The sequence below is a fragment of the Dama dama genome, chromosome 19 (genome assembly GCF_033118175.1).
Source record: "Dama dama isolate Ldn47 chromosome 19, ASM3311817v1, whole genome shotgun sequence".
Lineage (NCBI taxonomy): Eukaryota > Metazoa > Chordata > Mammalia > Artiodactyla > Cervidae > Dama > Dama dama.
Window position 1 is genome coordinate 82537115 of NC_083699.1, and position 19650 is coordinate 82556764.

At 38.4% G+C, this 19650-nt stretch overlaps 1 protein-coding gene across 2 annotated transcripts in view; it reads right to left on the minus strand.

Annotated features, from left to right (window-relative positions):
* RYK (receptor like tyrosine kinase) overlaps window positions 1-19650 on the minus strand; it is a 114093-nt gene that overhangs the window by 58200 nt on the left and 36243 nt on the right. Inside the window, exons 3-7 of one of the 2 annotated variants that reach the window (XM_061167626.1) lie at window positions 18366-18465; window positions 16460-16594; window positions 13362-13415; window positions 9719-9863; window positions 3278-3378 (exon numbers count right to left, since the gene is read on the minus strand). In XM_061167626.1, coding sequence (XP_061023609.1) covers window positions 3278-3378; window positions 9719-9863; window positions 13362-13415; window positions 16460-16594; window positions 18366-18465 — 535 coding nt within the window. Of the gene's footprint in view, window positions 1-3276; window positions 3379-9718; window positions 9864-13361; window positions 13416-16459; window positions 16595-18365; window positions 18466-19650 lie in introns of both variants that reach the window. The other variant, XM_061167625.1, reaches the window with a different exon arrangement.

The window sequence follows — 19650 nt, forward strand, 5'->3', positions numbered from 1 at the left end:
ATCAAAAATGAAAAAGGCACACACAGGGAGAATTATTTATGAAGGCCATACTAAATTTTAAAGAAACACTTTCCCACCTACCCCAAAACCTTAAAATGCAGAATTAAAACAGGAAATGCTAAAAATAATATTTTATTAATATCACTTCAACTGCTTTTCTGCCAAATGAAACAAGCTTTGACTCATGGAATTAATCTAATCCCTTAAATGAACTACTTTTTCTCCAAAGATTTTCTAATATAGTCTCCTAACAAAAAAACTTTTCAAGTGAAATGTTTGTGAAAATATCTTTTCTTAAAAAAAAAAAAAAAAAATATATATATATATATAATTGGTTTAATCATTCTAGCATCCATACAGCCTAGTCATACCATTGTGAGATCCATATTCATTTTTCAGTTCCCTTAATTCATATTCATTCTTAATATGATGATAGCAAAACAAAATTTCTGGACATAAATTAAAATTCTCATTGCAACAAAAAAAGTCAGAATAAAAGAAAGATCTAGTGTTACTAGCAAGCAGAAACTGGAATGGTATTTTAGGGAAGAAAAATCCCGAGAGAAAGGGTGGGCTCAGACAATGATTATCAGTGGCTGCTGGAAGAACTACATGAAAAGCTTTGAAAAACTTTATTAAAAAGGATGGATTAGGATGATAAAACCTGATCCCACTGATCAGCAATTTGACCATGATACATCTAGGTGTGTGTGTGTGTATGTCTAGTATATATGAGTGTTTAATCCTTCCTGGAGTTCTCTTGAGTTTCTTCCATCTGTATACTATTGTGTTTTGTTATTTTTGAAAACTTCTGGCTCCTTTATCTTCAAGTATTTTTTTCTGCTCCTTTCTCTTTTTTTATTTATAGGCAAATATATTTCTGCTGTTTTTAAAAAAAAAAAAAAAACACTATTTTGTATCATACATTAATAAATGAAGTATCTATCTCCTTAAGGTAATGTCTACAAAAACAAGTAAACTTATTGGTGGTAAATTTAAAAATCTGTCAAAAAATAACTGCACTTCCACGGACTTTTTAAGATGCATTTTGCTTTTAGCATATATAATAATTTGCTTATCTACCTCTTTAAGGTTATATCCACAATCAAGAAATGACTCTAATGAGCAAAGCTAAACATTTAAAGCAATGATGTGTTTCTTAGGAATAGTTTGAACTACCCTCACATCTATCATTATATATCCTGAGGACCATACATCTTTCTTTCCTTGGTAGAGATGTTAACTGCTGCTATGATTTCTCTTAGATTTCTTTTAAGCTACAATGCCCCTTCTTTCCCCTTTTGTTTTTCTTGCCACATCTCTTACTAAAGAAACTAGATCAACTATCCTGAAGAAAGTCCAGCATCTGACTCTTCCAGTGTCATCTAACTCGTTCCTCTATCCCTGTAAACTGAAAATCAGTCTTACAGCCTTGATTAGATCCAGGTTAACTCTCTGCGGGGGAAGACGACAAGAATATTCCACCTGGGAATACAAACTAACTAGCTATCCTACTTTTAATGATGCTAAGTTTCAGTAGCAGATTCAGGCAGTGACACTATGATCTCTCAAATGGTAAAGCTCCCTTCCTCCCTTTGTTCGTATAGTTTAAAACATCGACAATCTTTTCCTGAATGAAGTATTTTATTAGGGGATACAAGTATGATTTTATGATTCTATCATTCCTTCTGCATTTATTAGCTGGGATTCTTCTGTAAAAAAAAATGTTCCCTTCATAAGCCAGCACTATTTGGTTACTGCAAAATAGTTCATGCTCCGCTGTCAGAGTAAGGTATTATTGGTGCCTCAGTTAACTCCCATAATGAACTTTATTTTAAAAAGTATCACTACAAATTTGTGGATTTTTACACATTTCTACATTTCACATTTATATCACTTCAATCTACCGCAGTCATTATTCTTTTTGATGCTCAATGGTTCCATTTTGGAAAGCTCTTGTCTTTACTAGTTTCCTTGATTTTTGGCTCAGCAAATGTCCCAGGTTATCTTACTTATTCCTGACCCAGTCCTGAGATCATCCATTTCTCCAAAGCATCCTGATTCTTCTTAATGAGAAACAATACTGAAAGACCATAGGAGGGCACTGGGTGAAGAATACATATTCTTATTTTTTAAGTAACGTTGTTTATCATTTTTTTTTATTGACTTTACATTTTGCATTCACTCCTAGGATCATCTGTTTATTTGGGGGCTGTGCTGGGTCTTGATTGCTGTGCCTGGCCTTGTCTCTAACTGTGGTGTGCGGGAACTGCACACCCCCCAGGGACGGGGGAACCTGGTGGGCTGCCGTCTATGGGGTTGCACAGAGTCGGACATGAAGTCACTTCAGTAGTGTCCGACTCTGTGCGACCCCATCCCTGGGATTCTCCAAGCAAGAACACTGGAGTGGGTTGCCATTTCCTTCTCCAATGCATAAAAGTGAAAAGTGAAAGTGAAGTCGCTCAGCCATGTCCGACTCTTCGAGACCCCATGGACTGCAGCCTACCAGGCTCCTCTGTCCATGGGATTTTCCAGGCAAGAGTACTGGAGTGGGCTGTCATTGCCTTCTCCGGACTTAGCACTAGCAGAAAGTAAATGTCAGTCCAAGGGAAATAAAGGTAACTTGCCTACAAGAACCTAATTAATCAATGGCACCAGTGAGTTGAGTCCTGACTTGTGGCCCACTGTCTATCCTGATGATTGTATTGTTTCTTGTTTGGTGAATGACATTGCTCAATCCTCATTATGTCTAAATTATACTCCAAGAATGATTATTTTCCCCTGAACAGCTACAGTATAAAAACTTTCATTAAAATCCTGTTCAAAACATGGAAATTAGATCTCCAATGGCAGCTAGTTTCCCATCATGATCAGAAAACAATGTAAAGTCCTTACCACAGCCCATGAGACCATCAAATAATTCATTAAAATCCAAGTCTCTGTCTTCACACAGCTCAGTGGCTTATTCTAACTACTTGAAAATCCTCCTTTTGAATTTATTTGTACAGAAATGACTCAGTAGCCCTTTTAACATAATCCATAGAAACCGCCCTAAAACTAATTCTAAAAACTAAACCTAAAATTTTAATACTCTAATTTTGGAATGTTTCAATGTTCTAGAAAACAAAAGTTTAAGCCTAATTCTGTACATGTTAGATTCTATGAATGTAGCATGGCATATGTCCCATAAGTAATTAACCACACAGGACCAAGGACAGACAGACCATAACAACTTTAGTAAATCATCTTTAACTTTCAGAATTAAATTAACTCTTACTGGTAATAGGAGTTGCATTGTTGGGTGTGTCGGCTCTCAAATACTGAGTCGTCTGGGTAGATGGCTGAGACAGCCCTTGGGAACTACTGCTGGCACTGATGCTGCAAATAATTTTTAAAAGAGAAATACTTGGCAAGTCAGCTTCAATGAGACATTTCCTTTTTCAATACACACAAAATGCATGGAGCCATTATAACCAGCTTAAAACCTTAACAGAGATCACAATAATGCATGGATCTCCATTACAAATGTTTCATACCGAAATTTTACTCTACCTCATAATGCAGAGCTCTATTCTTTTTCTTTCCTTTCTATCTCCACAATCATCAGGCAATTCATCATATCAAAGTCATTCACAAATGTAGCATTCTTCAAATACCATAGATAGCAGTCTTGAACCTCATACAATATGTTAGGGAACTGTGGACCAACACTTAGCAAAGAGCTCATGCCACTCCATTTAGATCACTTTTAATAAAAGGAGTATAAAGACAGGATTCTTTTAATGATGGTCCATAATCAAATGGCCTACAGATGATGGCATATGAAAGCAAATCAAACATGCTCAAAGCCTGGGAAGGGATATCCTACCTGGTTCAAGTCTATTTAATCAAATACATTTTGCTTCTTCTACTTCCCTAATCCCACCTTTTTGGAATTTCTAGAACTTATTAGAAATCGTTAGCACTTGAAGCATTTTATTATGCCATATTTTTTTAAGTAATCAAGAGACCCAGAAGATGGTAGGCTCAAATAACTTCATACTCAAGATTACTACAAATCAATGTCCTTTCATCTTGTCAGTGGACAACCACCTTATCTCAGGTCACTCTCGATCACATTCTAATTACACTGCCTCAGTCTAGTAATTCTGCAGCAGTGGAGAAGTAAAGCATAGAAATTCAGCATGAAGTGTGAAATCAAAGGCAAGATGTCATACCCTCAAGAAGGAAGGGCTACCTTCCATGTCTCCCTTAGCTGCAGGATCAGCAGAGTCCAATCAGAGACTCCGAACTTTCCTAAATATGAAAATCTTTTGAATGACCACACCCCACACAATAGTTCTATATTTTCAAAGCCCAATGATTAAAAATACACATAATGACAAAAAGCTGCTACTCAAAAATTGATCTATATAGGTCTACATGTATAGTAGGTACAGGATAGCACAGTGAAGAGACAGAAAGTATAACCTTGAAATCAAAACTGCCAGTGCCACCATTTATTAACTAGCTGTATGACCTTAGGCAAAATAGTGCTTTTGGAGCCTCAAATTCCTGATGGATAAAATGACGATAATACTACCTCCTGAAAAGGTTGCTAAAATAATTATATGACAAATATAATCCTTTTACATCAGTGCCCTGCCCTCATATATACATTTATAAATTATTATTACTATTTATATTCAATTATTACTAATGTTACCATCCCTAATCCTTAGAACCACAGGGCACTACTCAAAGATCACATCAGAAATTAAAACTGTAGAAGTCCAGGATTCAATAATCCTGGGAGGGAAGAGAAGCATTATCATTCCCAAAGATGGAGGAAATAATATGATACAAATTCTTACCCATAAAATGGGATTAAGAAAACCCACATCCCAGGATCTAGGGGAGGCTCAAGTTACATAATATATGTGGAAAGTACAATTTAAATATTACCTGAAACCTACACTGATGACTGAATAAATATGCACAGATCCCAAAGCATTTACTAGTTACTGAGGTTCTCTTCAGCAATTCAACAGTAGGTGGCACTCTTGTACCACCTCAGAATTCTTGAAAAGCCTGGGCATGCAATGATGTTGCAAGCATATACATATTCAGTGGTCCCTTCAATGAGCAAAGCACTATGTCAAGCGGCCAGAACAAACGTTTGAAATCCCAGATTTATGAGAGAAGGATGGCGCATTTGAGGATCAACCCTTGTTACCTATTAAAATCAGTATTTACATAGCTACAGCACATGAGGTAAAAAGTGAGATAAAAATGTACATTTGCTTGCACTTAATAGTTTAATTCCAGTCTAAATAAATTATCTCATTTAATTTTCATAAGCAAGTAACATTAGCAGATATTAACTCTGCTATAGAGTTAAAGTTAGAATTTAGGGCAAAGATCATCATTTTCCTTCAAAGCACTTGTTATAATTTATAATCTATACATGTAATTCATTTATTCATTCAACACTATTTACTAAGTGTATATTATATGCCAGAAACTGTGCCAAGTGCTGGCGATACAGTAGTCAACACAATAAACATGAAGCCTACAATCTAGCAGGGATTTCTGGTTTAATATCTGTTATAGCAAACCATAAACTCCATGAAAGCAGGAAAAGTACCTGTTTGTTCACTCCTTCCTCCCCAAAACTAAAGCCAAGGCCTGACCCAAGAGGCCTCAAGTGGGCCCAACTGAGCCTTAGTGAGAGCTCAATTAATATTTATTGGATCAACCAATAAATAAACAGAGAAAAACACACTTTCTTCATATAGAAAGCTATAAAGCACAGAATGGTTGCTTCTGATATGAGCTACTGATACGTAACAAAAGAGGCAAAGAATTACTGCTCTAACAGAATGGCTTCCTGCCTCTCTCCACTCATTCCTCCTTCAACAAATTCTTCACGCAATATTCACTCAGTGATAGCTATTAGACACCAGACACAGAAATGAATACAGGGAAATAAAACGGCCTCGTCGCCAGTAATGAGATAATGGAAAATGAAGATACTGCCAAACAACAAGTTCAAGCACCCCACAAAGGAGTGAGTTCTCCTACATTCAAGAGCCAACAGGGAAAGACTATGGGGCAGATAGGGCAGAGGCCAGTCCCTCTGTGCAAAGACTTCACAGAAGCTCTGCTTCTCCAGAACACACTCCCCTGGCACAGCAGAGACAGAAAAGATGAGCTTGTACAGTCAGCAGAGGGCAAGTCGCACACATGGGCTCCAACTGCCGCTGGCACGAGCACCCCTTAGGCAGTTTCGGTCTCTGCCTCTAAACGAGCTGTGCAGAACGGGACCCTGGCTCCTGAGCGTCAGGAATGGAAGAACTCGCTACCACCCCTGTGCAAGGAACTCCGTGCAGCCATGGGCTCCAACAAACCTCACAGGGCTGTTGTCAAGACTAAGGGAATTAATGGATATAAAGCACGTGGAATAGTCCCTGGCATATAACAAGTGAAAAAAGAAGTGAAATTGTTAGTTGCTCAGCTGTGTCTGACCCTTTGTGACTCCATGGACTGTAACCTGCCAGGCTCCTCTGTCCATGCAATTCTCCAGGCAAGAATGCTGGAGAGGGCTGCCATTCCCTTCTCCAGGGGAGCTTCCCAATCCGCAGATTGAACCCAGATCTCCTGCACTGCAGGCAGTTTCTTTACCATCTGAGCCACAAAGGAAACCAAATATAAGTGCTTTATACAATTACAATACTGAGTTACTACAATACAGCTATTACAACAATTGGCCTTCCCTTATGGCTCAGACAGTAAAAAATCTGCCTGCAAAGCAGGAGACCAGAGTTTGATCCCCGGGTTGGGAAGCTCCCCTGGAGGAGGAAATGGCAACTCACTCCAGTATTCTTGCCTGGAGAATTCCATGGACAGAGGAGCCTGGTGGGCTGCAGTCCACTGGATCGCAAAGACTCAGACACAACTGAGCGACTAACACTTTCACTTTCACTACAACAACGAGTCCTTCCTGTTGCTCTGCTCTGATTCTAGCAGCACAACCCTGAAGAAGTTATTTAATCTCTTCAAGCCTGTTTCTTCATCTTTAAAACAAGGACAGCATCATACCCATAAGTGGCTGTGAGCATCAGATAAAATACTACACATATAGGGCCTGGTTTAGTACTAGCAGACAACACTTGACGAAGTGGTAGTCATTGTTATCTCACAGGCCCCAATGCAAAGAGAAGCAGCAAGTGCCTCAAATACTATTAGATTACTACATGGGAACTTTCTAGTCACCACTGTTAGCTTGCTGTCAAGTAATAAGTAACGGCTAATAGAAAAGGCGGAGAAGGCAATGGCAACCCACTCCAGTACTCTTGCCTGGAAAATCCCATGGATGGAGGAGCCTGGTAGGCTGTATGTATTCCATGGGGTCGCTAGGAGTCAGACACGACTGAGCGACTTCACTTTCACTTTTCACTTTCATGCGTTGGAGAAGGAAATGGCAACCCACTCCAGTATTCTTGCCTGGAAAATCCCAGGGACAGGGGAGCCTGGTGGGCTGCCGTCTATGGGGTCACACAGAGTCAGACACAACTGAAGCGACTTAGCAGCAGCAGTAGAACAGGCAAGAGTTGAAGAAGAAATCAATCCATTAGTACCAGTACACTGCAACTTTCTGAAAAGAAAAAGCCTAATAACGGCACTTACTATATGCAGGGCTTGTTCTAAGAGCTTACAGTTTTATTTCACTAGAACTTAACAACATGCTTACTAAGTACGTGCCATGATAATCTCTGCTTTAGAGATAAGGAGAACCAAGACATAAAGAGGCTACAAAACTTCCTCTGGGCCACAAAGTTAGCAAGTAGCACAACCAGAATTCAGAGGTGTGCTAGCTCCAGTCCATGCTCTTAACCACTAGGCTGTACCCTGAAAACAAGTGATGATGAAAGATGCTTCTCATCAGGCATCATCTGGAAATCATTGTCAAAAAACTAGAGAGAACTGGAACACCAATTAATGGGTGGTAATGAATTATTTCAGCAGCAAAGGTATACGCCCCACAGATTCTTAAGTTTTTGTACAACTCTGACCTGGCTGTACATGGTTCAGAGCCCTCACACACAAGCAAACCCTCAAGAAGAATGTGTTTATCAAGACTGACTCTGAAATGCTATGCCTCCCAGTGACCTTTAACTCTGCCATATCCTCTCTCAAGAGGTCCAACAAAATGTTCCTATTACCTCACGACCCACTTCGCTCCTTCTCTACAAAACCCAAATCTAATGAACACAATCATACACAAAAAACGTATTCTGAAACACCTCTTTTCTTACTCTGACCTCCTTTCTCTTCTTTCTCTGCTCAGATAAAAAAAGTGTAACAGAGGGGACAGAGAGTACTTAGGGGCAGGAATTAATCCAACCAGCCTCTCCCATTTCCATATGCTTACCCCACTATATGTATGACCCCACATAGGACTGGGGAATCAGCAGTAAGATGCAATGCTTCCTGACTGGAAAAAGCTTACATTCGAGCAGCAAAGACAAGTACATAAGGAAAAGGTACAGTAATTGCTACCAAACAGAGAGAAAAAGAGAAACAAAGAAAGAGAGACAAAAAGAGGAGGGAGAAATTGATGGTTGGGGGGCTTAAGAAAGAGTTCATGAGAGAAATGGCGATGGAGCTGAGATGTGGAGAGTGGATAGGGACTGAATTCACAGCAAATACGGGGAACAAAAGAAGGCATGAACAAAAGTCCTGGAGGGCAAAGAGCAGAGCAAAGGTGAGGAACAAGTAATTACGTGACTGGAGCACAAGAGGCAAGTTCAAAGAGGAAGGGGTGCCTATCTCCACAATTTAAAGGAGGACACCTTGAAAGCCAAGTCACAAAGCTGAGAACGTCTTCAGTCAGCAAGCGGGAATCAAGAGGGAAATGAGAACTGTGGACTAGGAAAATAAACTCATCTATCATTTCATCCTTACCTCTCACCCTATCCTGTCTACAACGTACTTCTAGTCATCCTGACTCACCCAGGCTGGGACAAGCTGCTATATTCCCACACTGTAATACATATGATCAAATTTATATACTTGTATAAATATGGTTAATGTCAAAGATTAAATACTTGAAGCCATGATAGTATATCATTATTTTTTTATTCCTAGCACTTAGCTTAATAACTAGCACAGTGTATCTCAAAGGCTACACATTAGAGTCACCAGGGAAGCTTTAATTAAAAAAAAAAAAAAATACTGAACACCCAAACACCACCCTAGATCAATAACATCAGAATTTTTGGAAGGGGTGTTGATATATTTTAAAAGTTTACCCATGACTCTAATAGGCAACCAGGTTGAGAACTAATGATTTAAATCATAGCAGGTTCTCAATAAATGTTAATAAACTGGATGGATGAATGGACGAATGGACGGATAATGACAGAGGGATGAGTGAGGAGGAAAGAGCAGGGCTATTCCAAAAAGGCACTAGAAGTCTAGAAGACAGTCATGTCAAAGGGGATAGAAAAAAAATTGATCTCTACTATAATTTCTGATTTTACAAATTTTTAAAAATAAAACTACAGAGAAACACAAAGACAGTATTTTTCCTTTGGCCAGGGCTTAATCACCTTCCCTTCTTCCCCTGCACCACTGTGCACCGCTGAGCACGGGTGTGGGTAGGCTCCCATGTATATGCAAATGACTGCATATAAAAAATAAAAATTTTTTTCCTTTCCCCAAAGATGTACGATACCTGTCATCCAGTTCAATCCTTTTCATACTATGAAGGTGCAAAACAGCTAATATTATTGCTACAAGAAATATTACTGCACAGCAAACCCCTACGCTGATATAAAACACACGCGTAGAAGTGGTTGGCGCTGCGTGTACAGGATCATCTGAAATAAAAAGGAATAGCACATTAAGCTTTTGAAACAAATGTCATCAATTGCTTTGTGACCCACTATACACAATGAGTATCCTGTTCTTTGTAAAAGAGATCTTCATTTCATGTGTCCATTTTTTGATAAGATTGGTTACCAGTAGTATGTTACTATAAATTCATACAATTTAAAGTGCTTTTGTTGCAGTTTTAAAAAGGGTTTTTAAATAGAACTTTTGGTTAGTTAGTACAATTCACAAGTGGCATACACATAATAAACCATCTATCTATAGTCATGCTGTCCGACAGGGAAAGGCTCTGCAGCCTGCCATGCAGTACCACAGCCACTGGCCACCTGAGGCTTCTAAGCCCTTGAAATGTAGCTAGTACAATGCAAGAACTAAAGTTGTAATTCTATTTCACTTTCATTAATTTAAAGTTAAATAGTCACATATGGCTAGTAATTACCATACTGGACAGCAAGCTCTACAGACCCTTCCTCGACAGTGGCGTCTGGTGTGAGAGATGAGACATCTTTTCTGCCAATGACCACTCCTCAAAGGGGGAGGAATATACAGCAAAGCAACCCATGAGGTAAAACAAACAAACTTCTTTCATCTTTTTCTCTTGAGAGTTAAATTATTTTGCCTATCTGTTTTTAAAAATAAAAGCAGGAAAACAAGACTCTACTCATGAAATAATATTCATCTTAAAGTTATTCAAAAAGAAAGCCTCAGCCACAGAGGAAATAATTTAAAGACACAGAGATACATGCACACACATACATACAGGAGCAACAGAGAAAGACACAGAAACAAAGATCCACATGATAAGAGCAAGCAGAATGGAAGACACAGAAACAGAAAGAGAAATGATGTAACTGGAACTGGTGTAACTGAAGATTAATGAGTACTCACATCAGCATTCTACTGAAGAATCTGAGTTTTATCCTAAATGATACAGGAAGTCACTGCAAGCCTTCAAGCAAAGGAATAACACACAGAATGATACTTGAGAAAAAGAAACACAAAGATGACTCTGCATGCTACATAAAGAATACTGTGGGAGGAGCAAGAGCAGAAGCAAGAGCACACCAAGCAAGAAGCAGCCACGGCCTGGACAAGGGTGTTGTGGGGAAGGTAAGACGCTCACGGACAGGGAAGCAGAGCCCACAGGGTTTGCTAAAGGGATTATGCCAGGATAGAAAGAAAAAGAGGAATCAAAGCTTTGGCTTAAAGAATTAGGTGGATAAGGTACCTTTATAAAGAGGAAAAAGAGGCAGGTTGGGGAAAGAGAGAATTAAGAGTTTTGTTTTGTCCAAGAGCACCTGTACACGTCTATGTGGAGATGTCAAACTGACAGATACACAAATGCAGAATTATGGGAATACGTCAGGACAAAAGATATAAAAGTGACAGCTTTCAAAATTAAGATTGCTTTCTAAAATTTAAACTTTGAATCAACAAATAATAAACCAGCACAGACTGATGCAGAGACCAAATGGCTTCTAGAACAGCTATACTTGACCTGCAGTCTGAAAGAAAGCAGGACTTTCCTTAAGAATGCCAGGGGCCACTCAATCTTGAAGGGCTGGGAAAGGAAGGTCCCAGAGGTTGATGTTGGCAGCATCCATCTCAGCACATTCCAGGGCGGAGGAGAGGATACCGCTCTGCTGGGCACATGCCCAAATGCACCCTGCCTGATGACCTTTGATTCCAGACTAGTGTATGCACTGCTCCCGTTCCCTCACTGACATGGCACCTGCTACCACCTGGTCCCCCTTCAGGTCTCAGATGAGACGCCACGCTTCCTCGGGAAGCGGCCCCGCATCTCCTCACAGGAGTTACATACCCTCCTCCTCAGGGTCCCGAGCACTCTGTGCTGGCCACGCCGCAGCCTGCCACAGGGTGTCGTTACCACTGCTTATTGCCTGTCCACTTCCTGCGGCGCATCACAAGCCCCAGGGGGCCTACAGAGTCCACTTTGTTCCCGGTTTAATCTTCTGCCTCAATCACACCACCTGGCGTGTCATAGTGTCTTGGTAAATGTTAGGTAGATGGAAACAAAGAAAGGGAAGGGAGGAGAGAGGGAGCAAGGGAGAGACCAAGGATATACAATACTCTATTCTCCTTCTCAGAAATAATAATCCTAAGCATAAAGGGAACGGATAAATCACTGGAATTTTAAAAGTAAGCTTGGAGAGCAGTGATATTTTAAAAAATAGTTTAATTTCTTCTTAAAGGCAAATCCAAATGAAATATTTTTAAAAGGCAGATAAATCTCATATTATTTTCTCTTTAAAAATGGTATACATTGAAATATCCAGAACTATTCAATGTAACCAAGTACAAAATCTAACTACCAGCTTAGAAGAGAGAAAAACATGTTAAATGGCACCATTAAAATGCAGATGTGGAAAATTCTATTAGACAAATGAGTCAATTTCTTCAGCAAATAAATGACAGTGAAGGGAAAGGGGTGGTTTCTGATTAATATAATACATGTCAACCACATACAGTGTAAGTAGGCTTCATATGGATCCTGATTCAGGGAAGAAACTACACACAGACAGCTTTGAGACAATCAGGTTAATGGGAACATGGATTAGCTCTCGGAAGACATTAAGGAGTTACTTTTGTTACATGTGATAAATAAATACAAGTAAAGAGGTGTTGGATGATTGTGGCTTGTTTACTAGTGGCTTTTAAAAATTCTTTACACTGAAACATTTATAGGTGAAATGGCATGAAGCCTAGGATGTGCTTTAAAAAATTCTACCCTTCCCTACCTACCCACCTGTCTGAAAGAGGAAGGAATCAACAGCACAGGAATGGCAAATATTGATAATTACTAAGGAGGGTGATGGTCACATGGGGGCTTATCAAAATATTCCCTTGACTTCTCTATTTTTGAATTTCTCTTCCCCAATTCTTTTTAGTTTACTTCCATAAAGAGAATCTAGTAACATTTTAAGATGCTGCTATAGGACGGCTTCAGGAAGAGTAAGACTTAATGAGGCATCCATATCAGAAAAGGAAAAAGAAGTCTAAGTTATACAATCTTACAGAACCATTACCAAAAAATAAAAACCTACATTGAGTTTCTGCTCTGTAGGTTTAAACATGGATCTTTCAGCTTGTATTTTCACCTGGATGAAACTAGCCGAGAGCTGCATCCAGGCCATGAATTAGATTTTCTAACTTTCTGTTAAACAGATGAAGATCTTAACACATATTTCACATTCATACTTTAATTATGGCCACTTGAAATGATGATATAAATTCTTGCTTACAGAAGTTTTTTAAAATTCTACTTTACAAAATTTTCAATATTCAAATAGTTCCATCTAAATATACCATTCTAGAAAACATCAGTTACATAAGTAGCATGGCATCACTTAATCTTTTGGCAAATTGGAAACCACAAAACCTCCAAGCTTCATGAAATCAAGTCTATTTGCAATCAATTATTTTTCATCCCTAATGATGGAAAAAGATAATACAGTAACACTTACAAATAGTTCTGCTAGTGTTTTTGTCCAAGGCTGAAGTTTTTACTTCTTCAAGTTCTGAATTTAAAAGGAGATAAAAGATGCTTTAGAAATTCTTTTCCATGAAAATCCTTATATATTGTAATTAAATTTTCTGAATTTTTTCTAACAGTTTTATATTTTAAAAGAACACCTTGAACTAAGTAACGAGGTATTTGTTGCAAAATGATAAATGCTACGTTACTATTCTGATAATCATCACTATATTCCTCAATCAACAGACTATGCCTATATTAGCCAATTACATTTACTCAATGAAAAAGGGTTTCTGTGGTCAAGAAGTCTGGGAAAGCCTACATACTATAACCTCTGTGGAGGCTAACAGTCCACATTAGGAGAATGTAAAGGCACTGAGGAGTTTCAGAATAATGAAACTTGTCTGAACCAATAGTTTCCATCCTCGTATGATAAAGGAAACTTTTCTTGCCAGTACCACCAATTAACATTCAATACAGTACATGCATGTTTTCTGTTGCAGAACTTTTCAAACAGTACTAAGTTGGAAAACCATATAAATAAATATATTAAGATCACATACTAAAATAAGAATCATGAATGTGAACTGGAAGATTAGGGTGGTCAGAAGTACAACCACCAAACAAAAAGGCTGGTTCAATATTAAGCTTAAGTCTAAAACAGAATAGAAAACTACATCAACAGTTAGTTTTCATGTACATAACAAAGAAAATGGAGAGGGTATGCAATCATTCTGAGTATCAGCCGAGCACTAAACCTCAGTGGGTACCAGCACTGGTGTGCTCCGCAGACTCCGTCACACCTGGCCAGCATGCTGCCTTTAAGCACTAACAGTTGAAGCGCCATCGTACAGGCAGCGCCACCTCCCGAGGGACCAGGAACCACCTGTTCTGCACTCTGTATCTAAAGTCCACTTTGGCTTTAAAATTACATGAAAGGGCGGGCGTAACTGGATACGCAATAACTGACAAATGTACCAAAACACCAAAGCTAACATGGGGCTAACTTTTCATTATAAAAATGTCTATTCTGGATAAAGAAGTGGTGAAAATACACACACACACAATAAAATAAAAAATAAGAAAATCCTACCATTTGCAACAACACAGGTAGACTTTGAGGACCTTATGCTAAGTGAAATAAGTCAGACAGAGAAAGACTATGAGATACTCCATGATCTCATTTATATTTTCAGAACAAGAATTAAATTTTTTTTTTAATCATAAGAGATTAGATTTGATATTATCAGAGGCCAGGTGTGAGGAAAGAGGAGGACCTGGAGGAGGTAGTTAAATGGTACAAACTTCCAGTTACAAGATAATTACTACAGATACAATGTATGCATGGCATACATTATGTGTTATTCAACAACATATGTTAACTGTATGATTATGTGAGAGTTGTTGAGAGAGTAAATCCTAATTTACTAAATTCTCATCACATGAAAAAAATTTTTTTTCTTTTTTTTGCTTTCTCATTCTATTGTTACTACATGAAATGATGAAGTGGTTGTGTTTGCAACCCCAAGGACTGTAGCCTGCCAGGTTCCTCCGTCCATGGGATTTTCCAAGCAAGGATACTGGAGTGGGTTTCCATTTCCTTCTCCAGGGGATCTTCCCGGCCCAGGGATTGAACCCAGGTCTCCTGTATTGCAGGTGGATTCTTTACCACCTGAGCCATCGGGGAAACCCACATGAAATGATGGCTGCTAAGTAAACTTACTGCGATAATCATTTCACAATGTATGAAAATCAAACCACTATGCTGACACCTTAAATTTATACAGTGATATATGTCAATTATATCTCAATAAAGCTGGGGAAAATATATAGAGAGAGCAATTGTTCACTCTTAATTAAAAGATTAAATGAGAGCTAAAAAGAAAATGCCCATTCTAATGCAGTACCACTTTTTTGCTGGCACATATCTGGACATTAGCCATTTGAACTCTGGTTAATGAACACCTGCTGGCCTCAGGCATTCTCATAACACTCAGCACTAGCTCTGACTAGGAAATATGTTAAGAGACAGTTTGACAATGAAGCAGAAGCGCAGGTTTGCAACCCAGCTCCACCACTTATTTATCCGGCCTTGGCAAGTTGGTCAGACTCGCCAAGTTGGAGGAGCCTCGGCTTCCTCCTCAGAAACTGGAGATAATGAGAGAAGCTACTGCCTCAGGCTGCTGTAAGCATTAAATGGGTTTAATGTGTTTGTGAAGCACTTGGAACATGGTTGACACTCAGCAAAACCCAAACTCAGCATGTTTTCTTTAGTATTTATTTTTCTACCTTAGATACTAACCAGTTCCACCACTGTGATGGGTAAATTCAGGTCACTTTAATCTCTATGGAGCTTAAAGTGAGTGGGCTGGATTAGATAACCTTTAAGGAGAATTCTAAAATTCTTGCTCTATGAACTCATGTGCTGAAGCTCTTTCATATCTGCTGCAATTTCTTGAGTAACAGATTATTCAAAGCCAAAACTATCAACAATTAGTAAAGTATCCACATATAGTATTTTAAATTTCATGGTAGTAGGTTAATCTAAAATCAACCCACCTACCTCTTGAAACAGGTTACTATGCCATTTTATAGATGGAAAAAAAAAACAAAAAAAAACCCCTGAAACTTAGGTTAATAAAAGGAAACCTATTCCAATACCCCACCAAGGGCAGAGTTGTAATTCTAACACATTTTTCTGGGCCCAGGGCAATGTTTCTGTATAAAAGTAATTCATAAAGGAAACATAGTTAACACACCATTACTCAGGGGCCCCTATCTAAAGTCTGTGATTTCTTTACCTCTTCGGCTATTCGGCTATTCGTGCTATTTCACATTCCTAAAGGAAAACATTCTTACCAATTCTGACAAAAGTTTTGAGAAAGCAGGGATTGAGTGGGGCCTAAATGAGATTCCTAACTAGAAGCTATCATGGTGATTATTTCAGAATTTCATCAGTTAGTGCTCTCTTTTCTTATTTGCAACTATAGTCAAGATTGGATCACAAATTTGTAAAAAGACGACAAAATCGATTTTTGATCTTCTCACATCATATAAAATACATACTTTGGTAAATAAATTTCTTACTTTTATAGCACATTTTCCTTCGTTTAAAATTTAAGACTGTAAAGTTTTTTGAAGAATTTACTGTCAAGTTGAGCTGCATGAGTATCATAACCTCAGAATCTACTTTGCCAGTACAGGAAAGCTCGACCCGAAACACTGTTTAAAAAAAAATAAGAAAAAATATTTAAATTTTCTAAAAATCAACATTAATGCCCCATAATTTAGAATTTATTTCTGTTGCAATAAAACTAAAAAATAATACATTTACATAAAATACTAAGCAAAAACTTTCAGAGAATTTAGACTACACAGCTTTGAATATAAAGTACTATAAAAGTTAGCATTAAAGAACAAATCAAGACAAAGGAAGAGAATTATTTTAAAATTTGCTCATGATTTTTAATACACCAATTTGTCTCCTAAATTCTCTTATTACCATATAGTAAAGCTACAAAATCATAAGGCAAACTCCACTATCTTACCAGTCACAATCAACACAGTAACCACAAAAATTACTTGATAAAAGGGAAAGACAATTTCACCACCAAAATGCAATTATGTATTGTTCTTAAGGAAGAGATTAAATATAAAGCTGTAAATGAAACTGATAAAATGTTACCTATGAATTAAAAAACCTTTCTAAGCAGAAATTGCTTTAATCAATTACCACAGCAATGGGATAACAGACTTTGGTGCATTTTTTTTTTCAACCTTTCAGTTTAAGACTCTACAAATTTAGAATGCATCCTTCTACCATCTGTATCAGCGTATGAACAATACTGGCATTTCTGAATTTCTTTACTAGCCCATAAAAATTAATCAGCCTTCTCATACTCTCTTAAAGCTTAGATTAACATATGCTACTAGTAACAGTGAGTAAGAAAGTTTCATAACACTGGGGCGTATACTTTCAAGTTTTAAAACTTTTCACTTTCTTTAAATCTCACATCTTCAGGAGCCCTTCTCAAAAGACTGGCTCAAAACAAACTGGTGTAAACATGATGCATATCATTTACTCAGACGTGTCCTGAGAGCCTATCCTGTTTAGGTGTTACACTAGGCACCAAGGATAGGCAGCTGAAAAAGACAGCTCCTGCCCTCAGGTGGCCACAGGCTAGCAGGCATAGACAAGGACAAAGAATTACAAAATAATGTGATCAATTTTAAACAGTTAAATACAAGATCTTACAGGGCAGGAAGAAAAGAGTTAACAAATGGAGGGAGAGGAGGCAGGGAAAAAAAGAGTAAAGACTTTGAGTCTTGTAGAATATTTAATATGAACAGAAATTCAGATGCAGGAAAGATGAAAAGATGGTTCCAAACACAGAGATCAGCATGGGCAAAGGCTTGGCTCTGAGAATCGCATGCAGCCTGGCACTGCTGGAGCACTGGGGCAGATCCAGCAATAGGCTAGACAGACAGGCAGGGGCAGATGCTAAACACGGCACACCAGCTGGAGAATCTGGAAGGTACTCAACTAACAATGAGGGTGGGGCATTGAGGAAGTGACTATCCAGGCTGCAGTGTGGGAACTAATGGAAGAAAACCGTATCAGGCAAAGGGACTCGGGTCAGGGCCAATAATGCATAAAAGGAGACAGAGAAGAGCTGAGTGCACATGGTTCTAAAGGGGATGGAAAAGAAGAAAAGTGTTTAAGAAGTCCAAATAATCCTCATTTATAAAAATCACTTGTTAAAGAACTTATGCATCTTACACCTGTGTTCTCTGAAGGTATGGGTGTGTGCGTACGTGCTAGGTTCCTTCCGTCATATCCAATGCTTGTGCGACCCCGTAAACTGTAGCCCGCTAGGCTCCTCTGTTCATGACATTCTCCAAGCAAGAATACTGGAGTGGGTCGCCACGCCCCCGTCCAGGTACAGGGGATACAGTTAAAAACAGCATGTTAAACTCTGTCACTGAGACTCACCTGATAAAGTGCGTGGAACTTCCCCCTGAGCAGAAATGTTGACCTGGGGCATGTCCATAGCCACAAAATTGTCTACTTGGAATCCCAGCTTATATTCAACCTGTAATATGGAGAAATAAACAAACTGGACCTGTGATAACAGAAAGGGCTTAGTACAGCTTGACCACACTGATTTAGGTCATTAAGGAATAATCTAGCTTTTTTTTTTTAAGTCCAAATTGTCAGAAACAATCTTAAGAATGTTCCTTTATTTTAACAAACACACCAAGCCAGGGAAGTTTAATATACGCAAAGCAGCCAGAGTGAGAATCCAGATCTGCTGAGTCTAAGACATTTCCCCAGCAGACCGCTGCCTCTTACATGACTCATTAGATTACTGCCTTGAGGGTGTGTTTTACTTATTTCTTCCAGTTTTATTGAGATATAACTGACATATATCACTGTATAAAATGGTTTCAGCATAATGATTTGACTTACATACATCACGAAATGCTTATCACAGTAGGTTTAGTGAATATCTATCATCTCATATAGATACAGAATTAAAGAAACAGAAAAAAATTTTTTCCTTGTGATGAGAATTCAGGATTTACTCTCTTAACAACATTCATACATAGCATACAGCAGTCGATTACATTTATCAGGTTGTACATTACATCCCTATCTTATAACTGGAAGTCTGTAGTACCTTTTCATTGTTTTCATCCAATTCCCCTCCTGTCCCCCTCCTCTGGTAACCAAATCTGATCTGATCTCTTTTTCTATGAGTTTGTACATTTGTTTGTTTTTGAAGTATAACTGACCTACAACACTATGTTAGTTCCTGTTTTACAACAATGATTTTTTTCCTAGACATTTCAAAATGATCACCACAATAAGTAGTTATGATAAGTCACCACAAAGATAATATTATTTAGTTATTGATTATACCCTCCACACTGTAAATTTCATACCCTTGACTCTAATTTTGCAACTGGAAGTTTGCACCTCTTAATTTCCCTCACCTATCTCTTCCCCCAACCCCTCCTCTGGTAAGCACCTGCTTGTTCTCTATATTCAAGACTCTATTTCTGTTTTGTTATGCTTGTTCATTTGTTCCTAGGAATTTTCAATTGGATAAAAATTCAGTCCAGTAAGCCACCCTCTATTCCAGGCCCAGAACAGTACCACCACTCTCCTACACAACCTGCCATCTAGGATTCAGAAATCCTGCTGAGGATCACAGTCACTGACAGAGAAGCCCTAGAGAGGCAGACAGATATGAAGAGCCAAGGAGTTGAGATGT